Below are 22,784 nucleotides of genomic sequence, written 5' to 3' on the forward strand. Positions count from 1 at the left end.
GCACAGTCTCATCAGAGTGGGCAGGCAGGCAGCTGCATTGTGGGCTGGGTGATAGGTATGCCATGGCTTTCATTTCTCCATCGTATGTGGCAAGTATGCCCTCTATGCAAAATTGCTTAAAAATTCATGACCTACACCTGCATGCGGTAACTAAAACTTCATGGAAACCCTTAAGAATTTGTACTCAACAGCTTGCTTCAAGTTTTCAACATTCTTAATGTATGAAAGTGCTCAGCATAGCCCTGAAGTTATGTGGAGAAGAGTGTTAGAATAATAAGATTAATAGCTACCATCTATTGAAAACTTACTAGGTGCCAGGCACCACTGTAAGTTTTTACATGTAGTCACTCATTTAATCTTCCCCCAAAACATTGTGATTGGATCTATTGTTACTGAAGAGGAAACTGAGGCCCATCTCAGTCAAGTAACCTGAGCAAGGCTACAGAGTCAGTGGCAGAGCTGGGATCAGAGTGCAGGCGATTAGCTAGAGCTCTCGGTGGGACTGAATGGGAGGCATTCTGCTCACTGCCACCCAAACCCCCCTTCAACCAGAGTAACTGCACTACTGGTCTTCACTTTAGTTGTTGTCTGAAAACAGAATACTGCTACTCAATCTTTGAAAACCACCAGCCTGTGGAAAAGAGCACAGGGCCGGTCATCAGGAGGATAGAAATCTGATCTTGCTCTGGCCTCTTGTTACACACTGTGTCCTTAGGCAAGTCATTTCCGGGCCCTGGGTCCTCATTTTTTTTAAAAAAAGAAGGTGTGAGAGCTGATGCTCTGGAAGATTTCTACCAAGATTTCTATGATTCCCCTTTAGATCTAACAATACCCTTTGCAAGAAATACAGGGAAAAGCAGAGTATGTTACTGCCATGATGAGGCAATCAGCAAACTCTAGATTGGGGGAAATGCTACAAGATAAATTATCTGGTTCATTAACAAATAAATTGCCAATTTAACCTACAGATTAAGAGAGTCTCAAGAAGCATATTAACCAACTGCAGTATATGGCCTTATATACTGTTTCAAACAAGCATGCTATAAAAAGAAATTGAGTCAACTGGAAAAATTTGAGCATTGACTGGATATTTGATGATATCATGGACTTGCTAAATTTTTAGGTATGATAGTGTACTGTTATAACAGTACATGTAAAAGATACATGTTGAAATAACTATTTTATATAGTTTGATATTTGCTTCAAAATAAGTCCTTGATAGAGAAGACAAGGTTATTAATGAAGCAGGATTGGCCCTGAATTGATAATCGTTGAAGTTGAGTGGTAAGGACAGGGAAGTTTACTATATAAATAGTATTTTTGCTACACTCTTTGCATGTTTCAAATTTTTTATAATAAATACCTTTAAAATGACAACTAATTTTATAAACCTGGTTAAGTCTAACAATTCCTAGATGTGAGTTTCATGAGTCATACTGGTTAAAGACATCCCTTAAATTTGTGCACCTTCACTTCACACCAATGAATCACACCCAAGTCTCTCTATTGCACTTGCTACCCACTATTTAGCAACGCTTACAACCTGCTGTAAATTAATATCTTTATCTTTAGCTGTAAACTTCACTTATAAAAATCCAATTTAATCAAAGGTTAAGAAACTGGGGCTACTGCCAAGTCCCCCACCCATAGAGAAAAGCATGTATTTCCAACTAACACAAAATGAATATAATGGCTTGATGACTTAATTGTTTTCTTCAACAACGCCATTTTAGAATGCGGCTAACAAAGCACTCGGGAGGCTATATTTCAGGGGCAGTTTACATGAGAAAGCCTAACATAACATCATCAGTTCAACCCATTACAGGGAGGGATCAATATTCTAAAGCACGAGAGATCCTTGTGTGGCCCTTCTTGGGAGAGGTGGGGGGCGGCGGGTAGTTAAACTATTGTGTCTCCATCTAAGACTAGAACTCTATGACAATGTAGGCAAAGTTTTAGGAATTACTGATTTTGAACTAAATAATTCATACCCATTCAACTACAGGACATATATCAATACCTAGGAAATACATCATTTTCCAGCTGGATGGTTTGGTTTAAGTAGCTAAAAATTCAGAACAGAACCATGTAATCAAACCAGGAGGGCAGTTCTGTGTCCTTCCTACCTGTAGATAAAATGAAATCCACAATTTTGAAAGTCTCGGGCGGGGGGTTAACTTACATATGTTCAACTTACATATATAATCGGGGATCTGAGGTCAGAGTGTCAATGTTGATGTGCTGTTCCAGTAGACTGTAGGCCAGGATGGGCAAGGATGTGAAGCAGATATTGTACATTGTAAGGTAAGCGGCATCATACAGTGGCTGTAATGACAAACCACAGAAGAGAAAGGCAATGTAACAATCATCTGCAAGAGGATATTTAAGTGTTTAGAAAAAAATCACAAGCTAAAACAAGACAGTTTCCTTTCACACCTTTTGTGGCAGCAAAGGAGGTTTTGTAAATAAGGTCACTCTAACTGACCACTATAGAAAAGAAACTAACATACTGTAAGGCATATTAAAATACCCTCCCTTTTAAAATATGATCTTATTCAGAATGTTTACAAGCTATAAGCTCTATTTCTCTTTTTTTAATATATATGCTTTTCTTTTTATTAATTAGTACAAGTAAATTTATATATAAGTATGTGTAAAGGAGAAACTCTTTTTTTAACATCTTTATTGGAGTATAATTGCTTTACAATGGTGTGTTAGTTGCTGCTGTATAACAAAGTGAATCAGCTATACGTATACATATATCCCCATATCTCCTCCCTCTTCCGTCTCCCTCCCACCCTCCCTATCCCACCCCTGTAGGTGGTCGCAAAGCACCGAGCTGATCTCCCTGTGCTATGTGGCTGATAAGCTCTATTTCTAATGGATATTAACTAAGAACTTTTGAAAAGATTTTCAGCGAATGAAGACCAATTAAGTATAAGACAGAAACCCCTTAGGGAAACTAAATATAAGCAGTGGCCAGCCTGTGTCAGTTTTTTGGGTTAATATTTTACATGGTTTTAAATATCACTATCACCTTCTCCAGAGTATATTTATGATATTGAATGTGGCCATTTACTAAGGATTAAATAAATATTCACAAAAATAAAAGCTAAATATATTCACATGGTCATGACTCTTTCTGGTCCTGAATTCCCTAGGCTCCAGACCAAAATTTCCAACTTCCTGCTGGTTGTCCCACAGGACAACCTGCAATTCAAAACGTCTAAAACCAAACTCATTAACTTTCCCTTTAAATCTACTTCCTCCCATGTCCCCTACCTCAGTGAGTGGCCCCACAATGTTTTCAACCCCAGTATCTACCCTGGTGCCTGGTACCCCTTAGGTGCTCAAGAAATCTTTTGAAATGAGTGATTCTCTTCCTACCTCACTAGCCCTTCCTTCTCAGGCGCCTCTTCTCCCTGAGCCCTCCGTGTTGGAGTGTTCCAGCACTCGGTGTTTGGAACTTTATTTATGCTCGCTCTCTAGGTGATCTCATTTAGTCCTGTGGTTTTAATATAACCCATTCACTGAAAATTCCCATATCTAGCCTAAACCTGTCCCATATATCCAACTGCCCACTTGATATCTCCTCTTGGGTGTCTAGCATATTTCAAACTTACGTCCAAGACTGAATTCCTGACCTGCCCTCACCTCAAACCTGCTCCTCCTGAAGTCTTCCGCATCTCAGGAAAGGGCAACAAAATCTTTTTGATCAACCAGAACCGAAATCTTGGATTCATCCTTGACTCTTCTCTTTTTCACAAGCCACATCCAATCTATTAAGCACCGTTTACTAGCTCCACTTTCAAATACATTCAGAACCACATCACTTCTTAGCCCCTCCACTGTGACCACTCTGCAAGCCTTTAATTGGTCTCCCGGCTTCTCCCCTTGACCTGCAGTCTATTCTCAACACAATGGCCCAAGTAGCTCTACTGGAAAATAAGTCAAATCAAATCATTGTTTTGTTCAAACTCTCCAGTGGATTCCTTTCTCTCTGAAAGTAAAGAAGCTCCTACAATGGTGGGGATATAAAGTCCTACTCCTCGATCCAGCTTCTTACCTGTCTGTTACCTTCTTAGTGAGACCAACCTTGATTTACCTTGCCACTTCCTCTCTCTTGAACACATTCCCCCCAATCCTGTGCCCCCCCATAGTACTAATCACCTTTTAACTTACATGATAAATTTATTATGTTTACTGTCTCTCTCTTCACACTAGAATTTAAGCTCTATTTATTTATTGATAGCTGTAGCTTGAGAAAAAGCAAAGCAGCCCCTGACATTCAAGAGCTGGCCCGGCACTCACAGCTAGGCACTGGCGCTCTGTGGAACATGAACAATTTCGCAGAACAGCAACATCAAACAAGGCCACTGTGTGACCTCGATGTATCGAGACAAAAACACTCTGTAATCACGTTTGAACACAGACAGAATATAAATATTGTCCAAATCACAACAATGACCAACATCTACATTCTGGCTGATTTGGGTGACTATTGCCTCTTGACCAATGACATGTTGGCTTCCTGGATAAGATTTACTAACATGCTTAGTCATAAAATTACCCCCATCTGCTAACAGCACCCAGCAAGGCCCTACTCCTTAAACCCTTCCACAAATCACCTAACTCAAGCCCAAATCTTACAAGACTTTTCTAACACTCGCTTCCTAAGAGGCCCTACTGTTCCTCATGGTGTACACTCTTGTTGCATTGAGTAATGAACCTAATGTGATCAACTACAAGTGTTTTACTGGCTTTGACAATCTGGAACTCCTAGAACAGAGCTTGGCATGCAGAAAGCATTCAGTAAATATTGGATGAATGAATGACTAGAGACTGGAAGCTAAAACATATTTGTAAAGGACTGATCTGATATTGTAAATATTCCTTTATTGAAAAAAATATTAAGGTTTTTATAATGAACCTTGTTTTGAAGCTAATACTTATTGAGTTCAGTATTTTCTACACAGTGCTAGATGTTGTCATGCAACCACCATCTGTGACCTGAATAAATAATATTGCATAGTCACATGTATTTTTCACATATATAAAGTGTTTTTTGATTAATAAAATGCATTTAAATGTGACACAAATTGGACTTCCCTGGTGGCTCAGTGGTTAAGAATCCGTCTGCCAATGCAGGGGACACGGGTTCGAGCCCTGGTCTGGGAAGATCCCACGTGCTACGGAACAACTAAGCCCGTGCACCACAACTACTGAGCCTGCACCCTAGAGCCCATGTGCCACAACTACTGAGCCTGCAAGCCACAACTACTGAAGCCCGCACACCTAGAGCCTGTGCTCCACAACAAGAGAAGCCACTGCAATGAGAAGCCCGCGCACCACAATAAAGAGTAGCCCCCGCTTGTGGCAACTAGAGAAAGCCCGCACACAGCAATGAAGACCCAATGCAGCCAAAAATAAAATAAATAAAATAAACTTATAAAAACAAAACAAAACAGGTTTAGTTGATAATACTGTTTCTTGTTATACCTGTTATAAAGGGTATCTTTTCATGCAGAAGAAAGTCCAGTACTAACCTAGGCTTTGCTAAACAAAGAGTTGATTTTGCTTAAATAATCTGCATCCTGGTCCCATTTCTACATTCTCCATAGCTCACTCTCCAAGTACCAGGGTTGCAGAGAACACCTGAAGTAGACCTGAAGTGAAAAAGGCTGACTATCTATATGTATTCCACAAATATTTGCAATAAAGTTCTCTACATTCAGCACAAGGCCAAAGTGAAAACTAAAGATATGTATAATACATCACTACCTCAGAGAGACCTTCCTTTTACGTGGTATACTTTTTCTAAGATGTCTGCCTAGCTCCTTCCCTCACCTCCTCTAAATCTCTGCCCAAATGTCACCTCATCAGAGAGAACTTTCCAGGTCAGTTTGTCTAAAACAGCAGCTCTCTTCCCCAGTCACATTCTATCCATTTATTATGCTTTTTGTTCTCCTTCAGAGCATATATCAGTACCCAACATAATATGTTTGTCTGTCTGATTGCTGTCTGTCTCTCCCCCTATCACTCACCGTACCCACAAGCTCCATGCGGTAAAGAGTTTTGATCACTGTTATATCCCCGGCACTTAGCCTGGCACACAGTAGGCACTCAAGACGTATTTGTTAAATGAATGAATGTACCAGTTGAGCAACTGAAGAAGGCAAACATCAAGTCCTATGGGAACCTAAGCAGACCCCCAGACCCCCAACAGCCCAGGGTTTTATAGGGAATAAGTCCTTTCTTTCCTCATACAACTTGTGCTTGGTAAACATGGTTTAAAAAGCTAACTTCCCTTTATCACTTTGCTACAAAATTTGAAAATGTCCCTTTAAACTTGCATTCATCATCCAAGGAAGTGAGGAATTACAAACATTTTGATCAATAGTAATCTGAATGTTCAAGAAAAGTAGATTCATCAGAGTTTATAAAACTCTCTGTTACCAATACTGTTAGCTTTGAATACAAGAAGGCTGATAGTACTTTCTACAGCCGGTAGATGATTAATTCATAAAGGGATCGGCTTAACTGGCATCATGGGGCTGATGACATGGCACTGATGTAAGAGACAGCATACCAAATGGCAAAGAGGCAAGTTCAAGAGAAAGAAAGCAGGGACTTCCCTGGTGGTCCAGTGGCTAAGACTCCACGCTCCCAATACAGGGGGCCTGGGTTTGATCCCTGGTCAGGGAACTAGATTCCACATGCCGCAACTAAGAGTTCAGATGCTGCAACTAAAGATCCTGCATGCCACAACTAAGACCCGGTGCAGCCAAACAAACAAACAAATAAATAGAGTCACTTCCTATTGAGAAGACTACATTATCTTAAAAATACTGCCAAGAGGGCTTTCCTGGTGGCGCAGTGGTTGAGAGTCCGCCTGCCGATGCAGGGGACACGGGTTCGTGCCCCGAACCGGGAAGATCCCACATGTCGTGGAGCGGCTAGGCCCGTGAGCCATGGCTGCTGAGCCTGCGCATCCAGAGCCTGTGCTCCGCAAGGGGAGAGGCCAGAACAGTGAGAGGCCCGCCTACGGCAAAAAAAAAAAAAAAAAATACTGCCAAGAAATTAGGAAAAAATCACTTCCTATCATGAGGAATGGAACATGCCTTGAAATAGAGAAAATATTAGTCTCTAATAGCTGTGATGATGTTACCAGCAGCTCATTTGGTAAAAATCACTGAATTGCTCATAGATTAAGTACAAAATTTCTGAGTCATTGAGCATTATAGCTCCTTTACGTAGCTATACTTCAACTAGAAGCAATGCAAAATACAGTTCAGCTGTTAAAACAAACCTACAGGGCCTCCCTGGTGGCGCAGTGGTTGAGAGTCCGCCTGCTGATGCAGGGGATACGGGTTCGTGCCCCGGTCTGGGAGGATCCCATATGCCGCGGAGCGGCTGGGCCCGTGAGCCATGGCCGCTGAGCCTGTGCGTCCGGAGCCTGTGCTCCGCAACAGGAGAGGCCACAACAGTGAGAGGCCCGTGTACCGCAAAAAAAAACAAAAAAAACCCCCAAAAAAACCAAACCTACAAACATGCCTGCCCATCCCCCCTTATGTATCAAGTTAACATATAGCATATTCTATATGTGAAAAATGTTCAGAAAACTACAGAGGGCTAAAAGTGTAGAATTGCTTAACTAATCCAAGGCTTTATCCAGGAATCACAGCTTCTTTGCTAGCTTAAACATCAATGTTTTTCTAGAGAATCAACCTGAGAAAATGCAAAGGTATGAGATTTTATTTGATGAAATAATAAACTATAACATTTTTGGATTATTGGAAGACATTGTGTACACTAACAAAAACAAAAAAATACTTTTTAAAGGATCTCAATTCCAACAGGACATACCAAATAACTTTCAAAAATAAAATAACAATAAGACCATTACTAAAGCACAGATATAAAATTTTGCTATTGTCAAAAACCAGGCCAAGAAGATCAACTGTTGAACTAAGAAAAAAAAAACCTTTTACGTTGGGCATACCTCTCTAATCTCTACAATCCAATACATAAAAGGTAATTAATAGCAAATATAAACTACATTACAGAGATTGGTTCAAGATGGTGAACTGGAAGGACGTGCTTTCACTCCCTCTTGCAAGAGCACCGGAATCACAACTAACTGCTGAACAATCATCAACAGGAAGACACTGGAACTCACCAAAAAACGATACCCCACATACAAAGACAAAGGAGAAGCCGCAATGAGACGGCAGGAGGGGGTGCAATCACAATAAAATCAAATCCCATAACCGCTTGGTGGGTGACACAAACTGGAGAACAATTATACCAAAGAAGTCCACCCACTGGAGTGAAGGTTCTGAGCCCCACGTCAGGCTTCCCAACCTGGGGGTCCGGTAATGGGAGGAGGAATTCCTAGAGAATCAGACTTTGAAGGCTAGCAGGATTTGATTGCAGGACTTTGACAGGACTGGGGGAAACAGAGACTCCACTCTTGGCGGGTACACACAAAGTAGTGTGCACATCAGGACCCAGGGGAAGGAGCAGTGACCCCTAGGAGACTGAACTAGACCTAACTGCTAGTGTTGGAGGGTTTCCTGCAGAGGTGGGGGGTGGCTGTGTTTCACCGTGAGGACAAGGACACTGGCAGCAGAAGTTCTGGGAAGTACTCCTTGGCATGAGCCCTCCCAGAGGCCACCATTAGCCCCACCAAAGAGCAAAGAGCCTGGTAGGCTCCAGTGCTGGGTCGCCCCAGGCTAAACAACCAAACAGGGAGGGAACCCAGCCCCACCCATCAGCAGACAAGCAGATTAAAGTTTTACTGAGCTCTGCCCACCAGAGCAACACCCAGCTCTACCCACCACCAGTCCCTCCCATCAGGAAGCTTGCACAAGCCTCTTAGATAACCTCATCCACCAGAGGGCAGACAGCAGAAGCAAGAACTACAATCCTGCAGCCTGTGGAACAAAAACCACATTCACAGAAAGAGAGACAAGATGAAAAGGCAGAGGGCTATGTACCAGATGAAGGACCAAGATAAAACCCCAGAAAAACAACTAAATGAAGTGGAGATAGGCAACCTTCCAGAAAAAGAATTCAGAATAATTATAGTGAAGATGATCCAGGGCCTCAGAAAAAGAATGCAGGCAAAGATCGGGAAGATGCAAGAAATGTTTAACAAAGACATAGAAGAATTAAAGAACAAACAAACAGAGATGAACAATACAATAACTGAAATGAAAACTCACTAGAAGGAATCAATAGCAGAATAACTGAGGCAGAAGAACGGATAAGTGACCTGGAAGACAGAATGGTGGAATTCACTGCTGTGGAACAGAATAAAGAAAAAAGAATGAAAATAAACGAAGACAGCCTAAGAGACCTCTGGGACAACATTAAACGCAACAACATTTGCATTATAGGGGTCCCAGAAGGAGAAGAGAGAGAGAAAGGACCCAAGAAAATATTTGAAGAGATTATAGCCAAAAACTTCCCTAATATGGGAAAGAAAATAGCCACCCAAGTCCAAGAAGTGCAGAGACTCCAATATAGAATAAACCCAAGGAGAAACATGCCAAAACAGAGAGTAATCAAATTGGCAAACATTAAAGAGAAAGAAAAATTATTCAAAGCAGCAAGGGAAAAATGACAAATAACATACAAGGGAACTCCCATGAGGTGAACAGCTGATTTCTCAGCAGAAATTCTACAAGCCAGAAGGGAGTGGCATGATATACTTAAAGCGATGAAAGGGAAGAACCTACAACCAAGATTACTCTACCCTGCAAGGATCTCATTCAGATTCTATGGAGAAATCAAAAGCTTTACAGACAAGCAAAAGCTGAGAGAATTCAGCACCACCAAACCAGCTCTACAAAAAATGGTAAAGGAACTTCTCTAAGTGGGAAACAGAAGAGAAGAAAAGGACCTACAAAAACAAACCCAAAACAATTAAGAAAATGGTCATAGGAACATACAAATTGATAATTACCTTAAACGTGAATGGATTAAATGCTCCAACCAAAAGACACAGGCTTGCTGAATGGATACAAAAACAAGACTCATATATATGCTGTCTACAAGAGACCCACTTCAGACCTAGGGACACATACAGACTGAAAGTGAGGGGATGGAAAAAGATATGCCATGCAAATGGAAATCAAAAGAAATCTGTAGTAGCAATACTCATATCAGATAAAATAGACTTTAAAATAAAGAATGTTACAAGAGACAAGGAAGGACACTATGTAATGATCAAGGGATCAATCCAAGAAAAAGATATAACAATTATAAATATATATGCACCCAACATAGGAGCACCTCAGTACATAAGGCAACTGCTAACAGCTATAAAAGAGGAAATCGACAGTAACACAATAATAGTGGGGGACTTTAACACCTCACTTACACCAATGGACAGATCATCCAAACAGAAAATTAATAAGGAAACACAAGCTTTAAATGACACAATAGACCAGATAGGTTTAATTGATATTTATAGGACATTCCATCCAAAAACAGCAGATTACACTTTCTTCTCAAGTGCACATGGAACATTCTCCAGGATAGATCACATCTTGGGTCAAAAATCAAGCCTCAGTAAATTTAAGAAAATTGAAATCATATCAAGCATCTTTTCTGACCACAACGCTATGAGATTAGAAATGAATTACAGGGAAAAAAACGTAAAAAACACAAACACATGGAGGCTAAACAATACGTTACTAAATAACCAAGAGATCACTGAAGAAATCAAAGAGGAAATTAAAAACTACCTAGAGACAAATGACAATGAAAACACGACAATCCAAAGCCTATGGGATGCAGCAAAAGCAGTTCTAAGAGGGAATTTTATAGCTATACAAGCCTACCTCAAGAAACAAGAAAAACCTCAAGTAAACAATCTAACCTTACACCTAAAGGAACTAGAGAAAGAAGAACAAACAAAACCCAAAGTTAGCAGAAGGAAAGAAATCATAAAGATCAGAGCAGAAATACATGAAATAGAAACAAAGGAAACAATAGCAAAGAGCAATAAAACCGAAGGTGGGTTCTTTGAGAAGATAAACAAAATTGATAAACCTTTAGCTAGACTCATCAAGAAAAAGAGGGAGAGGACTCAAATCAATAAAATTAGAAATGAAAAAGGAGAAAAAAAAAGGAGAAGTTACAACAGACACCGCAGAAATACAAAGCATCCTAAGAGACTACTACAGGCAACTCTATGCCAATAAAATGGACAATCTGGAAGAAATGGACAAATTCTTAGAAAGGTATAACCTTCCAAGGCTGAACCAGGAAGAAATAGAAAATATGAACAGACCAATCACAAGTAATGAAACTCTGATTAAAAATCTTCCAACAAACAAAAGCCCAGGACCAGATGGCTTCACAGGCGAATTCTATCAAATATTTAGAGAAGAGCTAACACCCATCCTTCTCACACTCTTCCAAAAAATTGAAGAGGAGGGAACACTCCCAAACTCATTCTATGAGGCCACCATCACCCTGATACCAAAACTAGACAAAGATACTACAAAACAAGAAAATTACAGACCAATATCACTGATGAATATAGATGCAGAAATCCTCAACAAAATACTAGCAAACAGAATCCAACAACACATTAAAAGGATCATATACCATGATCAAGTGGGATTTATCCCAGGGTTGCAAGGATTCTTCAGTACATGCAAATCAATCAATGTGATACACCATATTAACAAACTGAAGAATAAAAACCATATGATCATCTCAACAGATGCAGAAAAAGCTTTTGACAAAATTCAACACCCATTTATGATAAAAACTCTCCAAAAAGTGGGCACAGAGGGAACCTACCTCAACATAATAAAGGCCATATACAACAAACACACAGGAAACCTCATTCTCAATGGTGAAAAGCCAAATGCATTTCCTCTAACATCAGGAACAAGACAAGGATGTCCACTCTTGCCACTATTATTCAACACAGTTTTGGAAGTCCTAGCCACGGCAATCAGAGAAGAAAAAGAAATAAAAGGAATACAAATTGGAAAAGAAGTAAAACTGTCACTGCTTGCAGGTGACATGATACTATACATAGAGAATCCTAATGATGCTACCAGAAAACTACTAGAGCTAATCAATGAATTTCATAAAGTTGCAGGATACAAAATTGATGCACAGAAGTCTCTTGCATTCCTATACACTAACAATGAAAGATCACAAAGAGAAATTAAGGAAACAATCACATTCACCATTGCAACAAAAAGAATAAAATACTGAGGAGGAAACCTACCTAAGGAGGTAAAAGACCTGTACTCAGAAGACTATAAGACACTCATGAAAGAAATCAAAGATGACACAAACAGATGGAGAGACATATCATGTTCTTGGATTGGAAGGATCAACATTGTGAAAATGACTATACTACTCAAAGCAATCTACAGATCCAATGCAATACCTATCAAATTACCAGTGGCATTTTCTACAGAACTGGAAGAAAAAAATCTTAAAATTTGTATGGAGACAAAAAAGACCCTGAACAGCCAAAGCAGTCTTGACGGAAAAAAACAGAGCTGGAGGAATCAGACTCCCTGACTTCAGACTATACTACAAAGCTACAGTAATCAGGGCCTTCCCTGGTGGTGCAGTGGTTACGAATCTGCCTGTCAATGCAGGGGACACGGGTTTGAGCCCTGGTCCGGGAAGATCCCACATGCCGCGGAGCAACTAAGCCCATCCACCACAACTACTAAGCCTGCGCTCTAGAGCCCGCGAGCCACAACTATTGAAGCCTGTGCACCTAGAGCCCATGCTCCACAATAAGAGAAGCCACCACAGTGAGAAGCCTGCGCACCTCAATGAAGAGTAGCCCCTGTTCACCACAACTAGAGAAAGCCCGCACGCAGCAACGAAGACCCAACACAGCCAAAAATAAATTAAAAAATAAAATAAAATAAATTAAATTCATTAAAAAAAGCTACAGTAATCAAGACAATATGGCACTAGCACAAAAACAGAAATAGATCAATGGAACAGGATAGAAAGCCCAGAGATAAACCCACGCACCTATGGTCAACTAATCTATGATAAAGGAGGCAAGGATATACAATGGAGAAAAGACAGTGTCTTCAATAAGTGGTGCTGGGAAAACTGGACAGTTACATGTAAAAGAGTGAAACTGGAACACCCCCTAACACCATACACAAAAATAAACTCAAAATGAATTAAAGACCTAAATGTAAGATCGGACATTGTAAAACTCTTAGAGGAAAACACAGGAAGAACACTCTTTGACATAAATCACAGCAAGATCTTTTTTGATCCACCTCCTAGAGTAATGGAAATAATAACAAAAATAAACAAATGGGACCTAATGAAACTTAAAACCTTTTGCACAGCAAAGGAAACTACAAACAAGATGAAAAGAACTCTCAGAATGGGAGAAATTATTTCCAAACAAATCAACTGACAAAGGATTAATCTCCAAAATACATAAACAGCTCATGTAGCTCAATATTAAAAAAACAAACAACCCAACCAAAAAATGGGCAGAAGACCTAAATAGACATTTCTCCAAAGAAGACATACAGATGACCATGAAGCACTTGAAAAGCTGCTCAACATCACTAATTATTAGAGAAATGCAAATCAAAACTATAATCAGGTACCACCTCATACCAGTTAGAATGGGCATCATCAGAAAGCCTACAAACAACAAATGTTAGAGAGGGTGTGGAGAAAAGGGAACCCTCTTGCACTGTTGGTGGGAATGTAAATTGATACAGCCACTATGGAGAACAGTATGGAGGTTCCTTAAAATACTAAAAATAGAATTACCATACAACCCAGCAATCCCAGTACTGGGCATATACCCAGAGAAAACCATAATTCAAAAAAAAAAGGACCCCAATGTTCATTGCAGCACTATTTACAATAACCAGTTCATGGAAGCAACGTAAATGCCCATTGACAGACAAATGGATAAAGAAGATGTGGTACGTATATACAATGGAATATTACTCAGCCATAAAAAGGAACGAAATGAGTCATTTGTAGAGATGTGGATGGAGCTAGAGGCTGTCATACAGAGTGAAGTAAGTCAGAAAGAGAAAAACAAATATCATACATTAATGTATATATGTGGAATCTAGAGAAATGGTATGGATGGACTGGTTTGCAAGGCAGAAATAGAGACATAGATGCAGAGAACTAACGTATGGACACCAAGGGCGGAAAGTCGCGGGGGGGTGGTCGTGGTGGTGGGATGAATTGGGAGAGTGGGATTGACATATATGCACTAATATGTATAAAATAGATAACTAATAAGAACCTGATGTATAAAAAATAAAAAATAATTTTAAAAAACCCTAACATTTCTGTGGAAACTATTATATGTATGTATTGCTGAATCACCTTGCTCTACACCAGAAACTAACACAACCTTGTAAATCAACTATACTTCAATAAAATAAATTTAAACAAAACAACAACAACAAAAAAACAAACAGAAAAACTACATTACAGGAAATACCTAGGGAAACAAACCTGTTGTGAGAATCCACAGAAGAACTGGTACAAAAATTGTGGCAAAATGAAACAAAGGTTCTGGAAAAAAAAATGAAGAAAAGGGTTAATGCTTTTCACTTGATCAACTTTCTAAAGTAAAACAGGAAACTCTACTCCAGATAGTCTACAGGCAGTCCTAAGTCCTTCTAATGTCACAATGCAATAAACTTCTACTCCAGAGTTGTAAGGAAACAATTCAAAACAAACCATTACATTCATATTAATACCAACTTTTGCCCTACCAAGGCAGAAGAGGACCTCACTTACTTTATGAGACCCTCTTGCTATTCTTCTAGGGAAGAAATGAGCTCATATAATATGAACACCTAATGGTACTGCACCTTAAATGCCAAGTGGGTTTGCAAATTCATCACAAAGTAGACTGACATAAAGCCGTAAGTCTATATTTAAAAGTCAATTAATGCCAATAAGTAGTCAGGAAATTATAGTGTACATTGACACGAACAAGTATCAACTAATGCTTTACTGCCTCATCAAACAATTAACTGTTATTATTGATCACCTACTATATGTAAAGATGATGCTGTGGGTGATACAAAAAACAAGACTTCTTACTTCTAAGGGATTTATCATTTAACTGGGAGAACACTAAAAACAAACATATTAAAAAAATACAAGCTGAGAATTCATAAGGCAGTAAAAGCCACTAGGTAAGATGATAAATACTAAAATTAACGTCTTCAGGCAAAACCACCAGAACTAATATTTTCAAATGAGTGCTGTCCTTCAATACAGGCTGTGACTGTATTTCAGCGCTGCTGTCACTTGTTCATGGTGTCTCTGGATTTCTCTTAGGGCAGCACCTTCAATAGCTCTATTTTTTTAAATAAATAAATTTATTTATTTTTGGCTGCGTTGGGTCTTCATTGCTGCGCACGGGCTTTCTCTAGTTATGGCGAGCGGGGGCTACTCTTTGTTGCGGTCCGTGGCCTTCTCATTGCAGCGGCTTCTCTTGTTGTGGAGCACAGGCTCTAGGGCACGCAGGCTTCAGTAGCTGTGGCACGTGGGCTCAGTAGTTGTGGCTTGTGGGCTCTGGAGCACAGGCTCAGTAGTTGTGGCGCATGGGCTTAGCTGTTCCACGACATGTGGGATCTTCCCAGACCAGGGCTTGAACCCATGTCCCCTTCATTGGTAGGCAGATTCTTAACCACTGCACCACCAGGGAAGTCCCCAACAGCCCATTTTTGAGCCATGTCAAAAAACCAGTCTCTTTCCTCCTCTCACACATTCTCACTTAGCTAATTTACAAGGCTGGGAGACTTGAGGCTGTTTTAAAAATCCAATGGATCATTAAAGCATGAACAACTGCAGCAGCTGAGGATATTTAGGTAAATATACACTGCAGGCTCTGGAGGACATTTCTACAGAAAACTGCTACATGTATTTCGAATAAGTCCTACAGCACCAGAGTGTTGGAGCTCCCAAGGTTATCACCTGGAAGGGCAACACTCATTCGTATGTATCAGTTCTGGCAGAATACAAAATACTGTCTGTAGCCTTTCTAGAGTCATACTTTATGTATATAAAAGAAGTGTTCTGAGGTTGGAAGAGGCAGTGCTTGGTGTGGATTATGGGGCTGCTTTGTGGGAAGGGGAGGTCTGACCCTCCCATTAGAATAACAGTTCCATGAAAACAGGGACTTCGCCTGTCTTATTCCATTATGAATTCTCAAGCGCCTGAAACAATGCTTGGCACATGGTAACACATTCAAACATATTTGTTGATTGAATGAATAAAGAAGTTAGACTTTGAACTAGGTGTTACAGATGAATAGGATATGGTGATAGCAGGAACCAAGGTAAGGCCATATGTATTTTAAACATATAAGGTAGGGCACGGTCAGACTGTGGGGTGCCTTAAAAGCCAGACTAACTCTTAAGACAATGGAGAGTGTAGTTTCTGGAGGACAAGTTGAAAAGTGGTATTTTCTAAACATTAACCTGGCTCAATTATGCAAGGAGGAGCGAATGGAGAAATAGAAAGCAGGAAGACCTGTCAGTGCAGTACTCCAGGGGTGGGCAACAACTTGAAGATGCAATGGCAAGATAAGAGTAAGGCAGCCAAAGAGGGTCAAAGGTATTAGAAATCATCTTGGGACAAAAGGCAGCACTAAAACAGGAATATTGCTAAGTCAGTAACTAAGATGATAATGGGCATAGAAATCCTAATGAAGACAGAATCCCCTAAACTGGGAACCAGGATATGTAAATTACTGACCACTGGTAAATATTAGCCATTTTAATGCTTGTTTTGTTTTTCTTAACAGAGCATTCCTTCCATCTGGTGGCAGTTGCTTGAATTGCAGGCCAAAATCTTAAAGAGGGAAACCAAGCTTCTGGAATAGGATCAGATTGCTAGGCAGATCTGTATGGCAAATCTTCACAGGCTCTCCTACTAAGGGGAGGTAAGAGAGAATAACCATCCATCCCCTCATGGGGCTGTTAAGTTACTGAGTCCAAGGCCCCACAAACCTTAACTATATAAATAACATAACCACACTGAAATGGTGGAAAAGGAGAAAAAAAAAAGTAATTTTGGAAACGGTGTTTTGACTACATTCTCTAAGACTAAAGACAAAAACTAAAGACAAAAAGTGCTCACAAATATATTTCTCAAGTTAGATTTGTTTCTCACAGGAGTATGAGTAGCAATTCTGGAACTACTTGAAGAGTACTTGAGGAGTTAGCAAATAAATAAACACAATGAGGATGAGAACCAGGTTTCTCACCACTGAAGAAAGGAGTTACTAAATGGAAAAGGGAAGGGTTACAATGAACCTTGTGCTGCCGGATTTAATCAAAGGTATCTGTATAAACTGAGTTCAAGTATTGAGTTTATACAGATACCTTTAATTTCAGCCCAACAACTTCAGCTCAGTAGTGATGAGCACAACTAGCACCCAGATCTTGATTTCTAAATACCATTTGCGAATAATGCAAAGGAATAAGTGATCCTTGCAGAAAAGTCTGAATCCAGGACTGGGGCAGGAAAAATACAAGAGGAGCCTAGAACATCATGTGGTACCAGAAAATAAACAAGACTTCAAAAAAGGTTAGGGCCAGGGGAGGGGGAAGGGGTGGGGAGGGAGGAACGGGGAGTTGCTACTCAATGGGTATACAGTTTTAGTTATGCAAGACGAGTAAGTACTAGAGATCTGTTGTACTTAACAATACTGTATCATACACTTAATAATCTGTTAAGTGCATAGAGCTCATGTTAAGTGTTATCACAATAAAATAAAAATTTAAAAATGATGGGGACATGGTGAAAGGAAACAGGCGCCAAATCTGTGACAATTTGAGTAACAGAATGAACAATGATAGTAATGAATTTCAACATAGAATAAAATATCTAGTTTAGCAGGAGAATGCTCTTTTCAAATGAAACTACACAGAGCAAAACTGAGGGGTCTTGAGACCCTCAGAACACCATCTGAACCAGCTTATCAAAGTTGACATTATCATGAGACATATTGACAACATGTGCCTCGGGATATGATGCATTCAGCAGGTTGCAATAGTGCTTCTGTGGTAATTGTGCCCAAATGCAAAACCTGAGTCTAATAACAGGCAAACATTAGACAAACCCAAATTGAGGGACATTCTACAAACTAACTGGCCAGCATTCTTCAAACATGTTAAGATCATTAGGACAAAAAAGACAGGAACTATCCTTGGTTAAAGAAGACTAAGGAGATCATGATCCTTAAATGCAACCATGAGCCTGAAATGGACCACAAAAAGAAAACCTGTGGGACCATTAGCAAAATTCCAGTACAGTATATAGACTAGTTAATAATGGGCCAATTAATATCAATTTACTGATCTTGGTAACTATGTTGTGGGTTATCTGAGGTGTTAACAGTTGGCAAAGCTGGGCAAAGAGTATATGAGGTTTCACTAATTTTGAAACTTTTAAAAAGTATGAAATTATCTCAAAACAAAAAGTGAAAAAAACTTTAAAAAACTGTATACAATAAAACATAGGACAGGAGATCAAGTTCTGGTACACGTCTAAAACAGGCAAACCTAATGCGTATGTTGCATAAATTATATCTAAATTTATATGCTATATGCCATATATGTTACTATATATCACAGAGTAATGTAAATCAGATTAGTTGTTTGGTGCAGGGGTGGAGAAGACTGGAAAGGAGCACAAGTAAACTTTCTGGGGTGATAGAAATGGTCTATATCTGGTTCGGGTGGTAGCCACATGGATGCATACATTTGTCAAAATTGAACTATAAACATTTAATGGGTACATTGCACTGTATTTAAACTATACTTTAAGAAAGTTGACTTAAACATTTTCATCTCAAATCTCTTGCATTAAAAGGAATTTCTGGTTTCTGATTCGTTAAATAGACTGCCTCTGTTTTGCTGACCACAAATTTCAGTACTAAGACAGTAAAAGAAACATGAAAAAAGAAGGAAAAAAAACCTACAACCAAGCTGAGCCAATGCTGGGTTAAATAGTCATAAGTTAAATCACAAGTATTTCATCACATACCTTATAGAAGAAATACTGTACAAGGTGTGCTATTCTTACATAATATAGGTGTCCGTGAGCCAACAGCAGTTTCTTTAAATGTTTAAACTTTGGGACAGAATAATCACTATTCCTGGCTGCTTGGCGACCTTCTTTGCCTTTGATACCTAAAAAAAGAAAAATCTCTATAGGGTGAGTATTTTTATAGAATAAGTAACCACCTGACTTGTTACTTTCGTATTTTTTACTTGCTTACATGTATAGTTCAGTTGAATAGTTTAGATTTGTTTTCTTAAGCAAAAAGTGCTTTCAACAGTGACAGTGAGACTTACCAATAAGAAGTAAAATTATGTTTAATTGACAATTACCTATTTATAACAAAACATAAAATAATTAATAGAATCATTATTTTAATCATTATAAGGCAAAAATTATCCTGAGGAAAAAGTTAAATCTGAAAATTATTTTAAAGGTACTTAGTAAGTGATTAATTATGCATGACACCAGACTAGGTGCCATATTAAAGCAACTCAGAGACCTGGGGATTATGGTCTAAAAGCTCAAACCTGAAGAGTTATAATGAGATGGTTAAGTCCTTATACTGAATGATACTGAGTAGTGGTTGGCAAACACTTAGTCCTGTCCAAAATGTTCGTAAGACAGTTGGTTCACACCAAAGATCCTTGAAATTTGGTCCTGTCCAAAATGTCAAGACATTTGGACTATAAGACAGTTGGTCCATGCCAAAAGGTCTTTGAAATCTGGTCCTGTCTGTCCAAAATGTCCACGAGCATATTTGGTCCATGCCAAATGGTTTTGGACAGGACCAAATTTCAAGGGCCTTTTGCATGGACCAAATGTGTTATGGACGTTTTAGACAAGACCAAATGTCCTGCAAGGCTGAGTAGCAGCCCAAGTATTCCATAAGCTCAAGCAGCTTTAGGCCATTTCCACAGTCAATAACCAATGAGTTGAACTCTAGTTCCACACTAAGTAGGGTTACTTGCAAATGGAAAGAATTTGGGAATCCAAACTGTGGTACAATAATCCCCAAGGTACTACTTCCATTATTTCTCACCCACCAAAAAACCACTTGCTGGGGTGTTAGGATTGCCTCCCAGCAGCCTGACAGGGGAGGAAAGGGTGCAGGTTTTAGAGAAGCTGTTGTTGCATGCCGACATGTAAATTCACAACTACAGCCCAAACCGCCATGCAGAGATATTGCCATGTGGAAAATCAGCCAGCCAATTATCGTTTCTTAGTCCCAAACAGTTAAGGATCTCAAAAGATACAGTGCAGCAACATAAGCAGGCGATCTGGCCAGGGGTGAAAAATCAATAAAATTTCATGCATGCTGCCAAAGTGAGAGCTAAATGATCAACTGCATGGCTAGTAGGTTTGGGAAATTCACTTTACTTGGCTAATATAATAATATCCTCCAACTCTGTATTGCTACATTCCCACCATGGGTAGGACTCTGGCATGGACATATTCCATGATCCGATGAGGACCTTCTTTTGATTAACAATGATCATTCCCAAATTCGGATTCAAGATGAGCAACCAAAACAATCTCTAGAATAATAAGACCACTCTACCTAAAAGCAATACTGATACCTTACAGCTGCCATCTCATTAGATGTTTCTTACCTATGCCCACATGGGATTCCAAGATCATACTAACATCATTGGCACCATCACCTATCGACAGTGTTATTGGGCTGCCTTTTAAATTCTTCACCATTCTCACAATCTAAACATTAAATACAAAAGAGGTATAGAAAAGGTCAAAGCAGAATGTGAGATTGTACTACATTGTGGGTATTTGCCTCATTCACACTTGTAAATGGAGGCCTTCAAACAGAAAGGTAGCTTGTGCATATAAGTACAACCAGTCTTGAATTCTCAGGGGCAGAAGAACACAGCTTTTCAAAATGTAATACTGGCGCCTACTTGTTTCTGGTTTTGCGAATGTATGAACTATCAAAAACCATGTCTCATACCTACATTAGAGGTCAGCACCCTTCCCTCTTTTGTCATTGCTTCCTGTGTCCTTTCAGATCACGTACTGAATGAGAGAAAGTGGAGACCAGAGAGCCGATTTGGGGAAACATGCATGGGGCTACCAGGACAAAAGTAGGCAGTGAGAGGACCATGTTTTTGGTTACCGCTCCCTCTCTCCTCCCTGCTGACACTCCCACCTCCCCTTGGTGCATGCCAACCCTTATTTCCATCTAGCTGCCGACTAAACTTTACTAAATCACCCAGTGCCCAATATGATATGATATGATCTCGCATACAGGTAGCTGCATTTCAAAAGGGGGCACCTTAAAGGTGATGAGCTTTGCAGAAAGATGCCTGAGATATGTGTATAAATCCTGTCATTATTCCCTGAGTGTCTCTTAAAGATGTGTCGATGGCACAGTGCAGCTCAATGCTGTGTTCATGGTAAGTATTGAATAAAAGAAATGTTCTCCTGGCAGAGTTACTTGTGGGAAGAGTATTGGGTAAGCAGCTGTCCTCCCACCATATGTTTTAGATAATGACTGCTTTATGTGTCAACCCTCAAAATCCCTTGGAATCTAGCAGCTTTTAAAAAGCTTATGTAACTCAGTAGTTAAATAATGCCTTGCAAAAATCTTGTACCCACAATGGCTTTCACCAGGTAACATAAATAAAATCCATTTTCACATAACTGATTAAAAATAATTTATACGAGGCAAAACCACCCTGCAGTCTTTTCTTTAAACAAAATTCAGTCAGGTTTTAGTTGTATAAAACAACATACCAAAAAAACCCCACGTCTAATCCATTTGACACAAAAATGATGTTACTATGAAATGCCAGCTTTCTCCCAATCCTTCACCTCAACTTGGTTCTTTTTAAAAACTTTATAAGAGTGTCAGAAATAATCTGTGAGTCATCCACAAAAGTAAACTTGTGTTTAATAGGCTACAATACTGGTTAAACTAATTGCACTTGTTATACTGTATGCAGTAATGATTTAAACCACAAGGAAGAAAAATCCAGCCAGGAAAGGTCTAGGGAAGGCAATAAAATTATCAAGGGTGACAGCTTCTGCATGAAAATATAGATTTAAAAGGATGAAAGCTTGTCCTTGTGGAAAGATAAAAGGATATATTGTCATGGACCATAAAACCATGAAAGATCTAGGTAGATAAACATGGGAGTTTTTTTTTTTTTTTACTGAGTCCCAGGTCACCTGGATTAAGAACTTCTCTTCAATCTCTAGATAGCTTCACAAAAAAGAAATCAATTTACCAAAAACTATTTATTGATCAACTATAACTACATGCAATACAATGTTCAAAAGCAAAGTGCAAATATCCAGAAAGGATATACTGCTTGGTCTCACACCTCAAGAAGCATATAATGGGGAATGGATACAATAATATCAGATAATCAGATTAACAATACAAGATAACGATACACAATACCTATGCAAGGGAATATATAACACTGTCATCTAAGTTGTCCACATAAGAAGGCCCGTGATGTCAGAGAAGGGAGAGGACACTACATGCCAGAATGATCAGAAATGATTTTATAGAACAAAGGGTGGTTTGATCTAAACCATAAAAGACTGGTAAGATGTGCATGGATGGGGAAAAGGGGGTTGGAGCAGTATCCCACGGAAAGGGAAGAGCATAGCATGTTCTAAGGCACACAGCCAGTTAAGTACAGTATATGCTTAGAAAACAGATCTGGTTTGACCCGACC

At 39.4% G+C, this 22,784-nt stretch overlaps 1 protein-coding gene across 1 annotated transcript in view; it reads right to left on the reverse strand.

Annotated features, from left to right (window-relative positions):
- Nucleotides 1–22,784, reverse strand: part of ATP11C (ATPase phospholipid transporting 11C (ATP11C blood group)) — a gene marked incomplete at both ends in the record, with an annotated part of 161,827 nt that overhangs the window by 17,341 nt on the left and 121,702 nt on the right. Inside the window, 4 exons of the mRNA XM_079727592.1 lie at nt 2,198–2,325; nt 14,512–14,571; nt 19,066–19,211; nt 20,694–20,796. Coding sequence (XP_079583718.1) covers nt 2,198–2,325; nt 14,512–14,571; nt 19,066–19,211; nt 20,694–20,796 — 437 coding nt within the window. The remainder of the gene's footprint in view (nt 1–2,197; nt 2,326–14,511; nt 14,572–19,065; nt 19,212–20,693; nt 20,797–22,784) is intronic.

The sequence above is a fragment of the Hyperoodon ampullatus genome (assembly GCF_949752795.1).
Source record: "Hyperoodon ampullatus genome assembly, chromosome: X".
Classification (NCBI taxonomy): Eukaryota; Metazoa; Chordata; class Mammalia; order Artiodactyla; family Ziphiidae; genus Hyperoodon; species Hyperoodon ampullatus.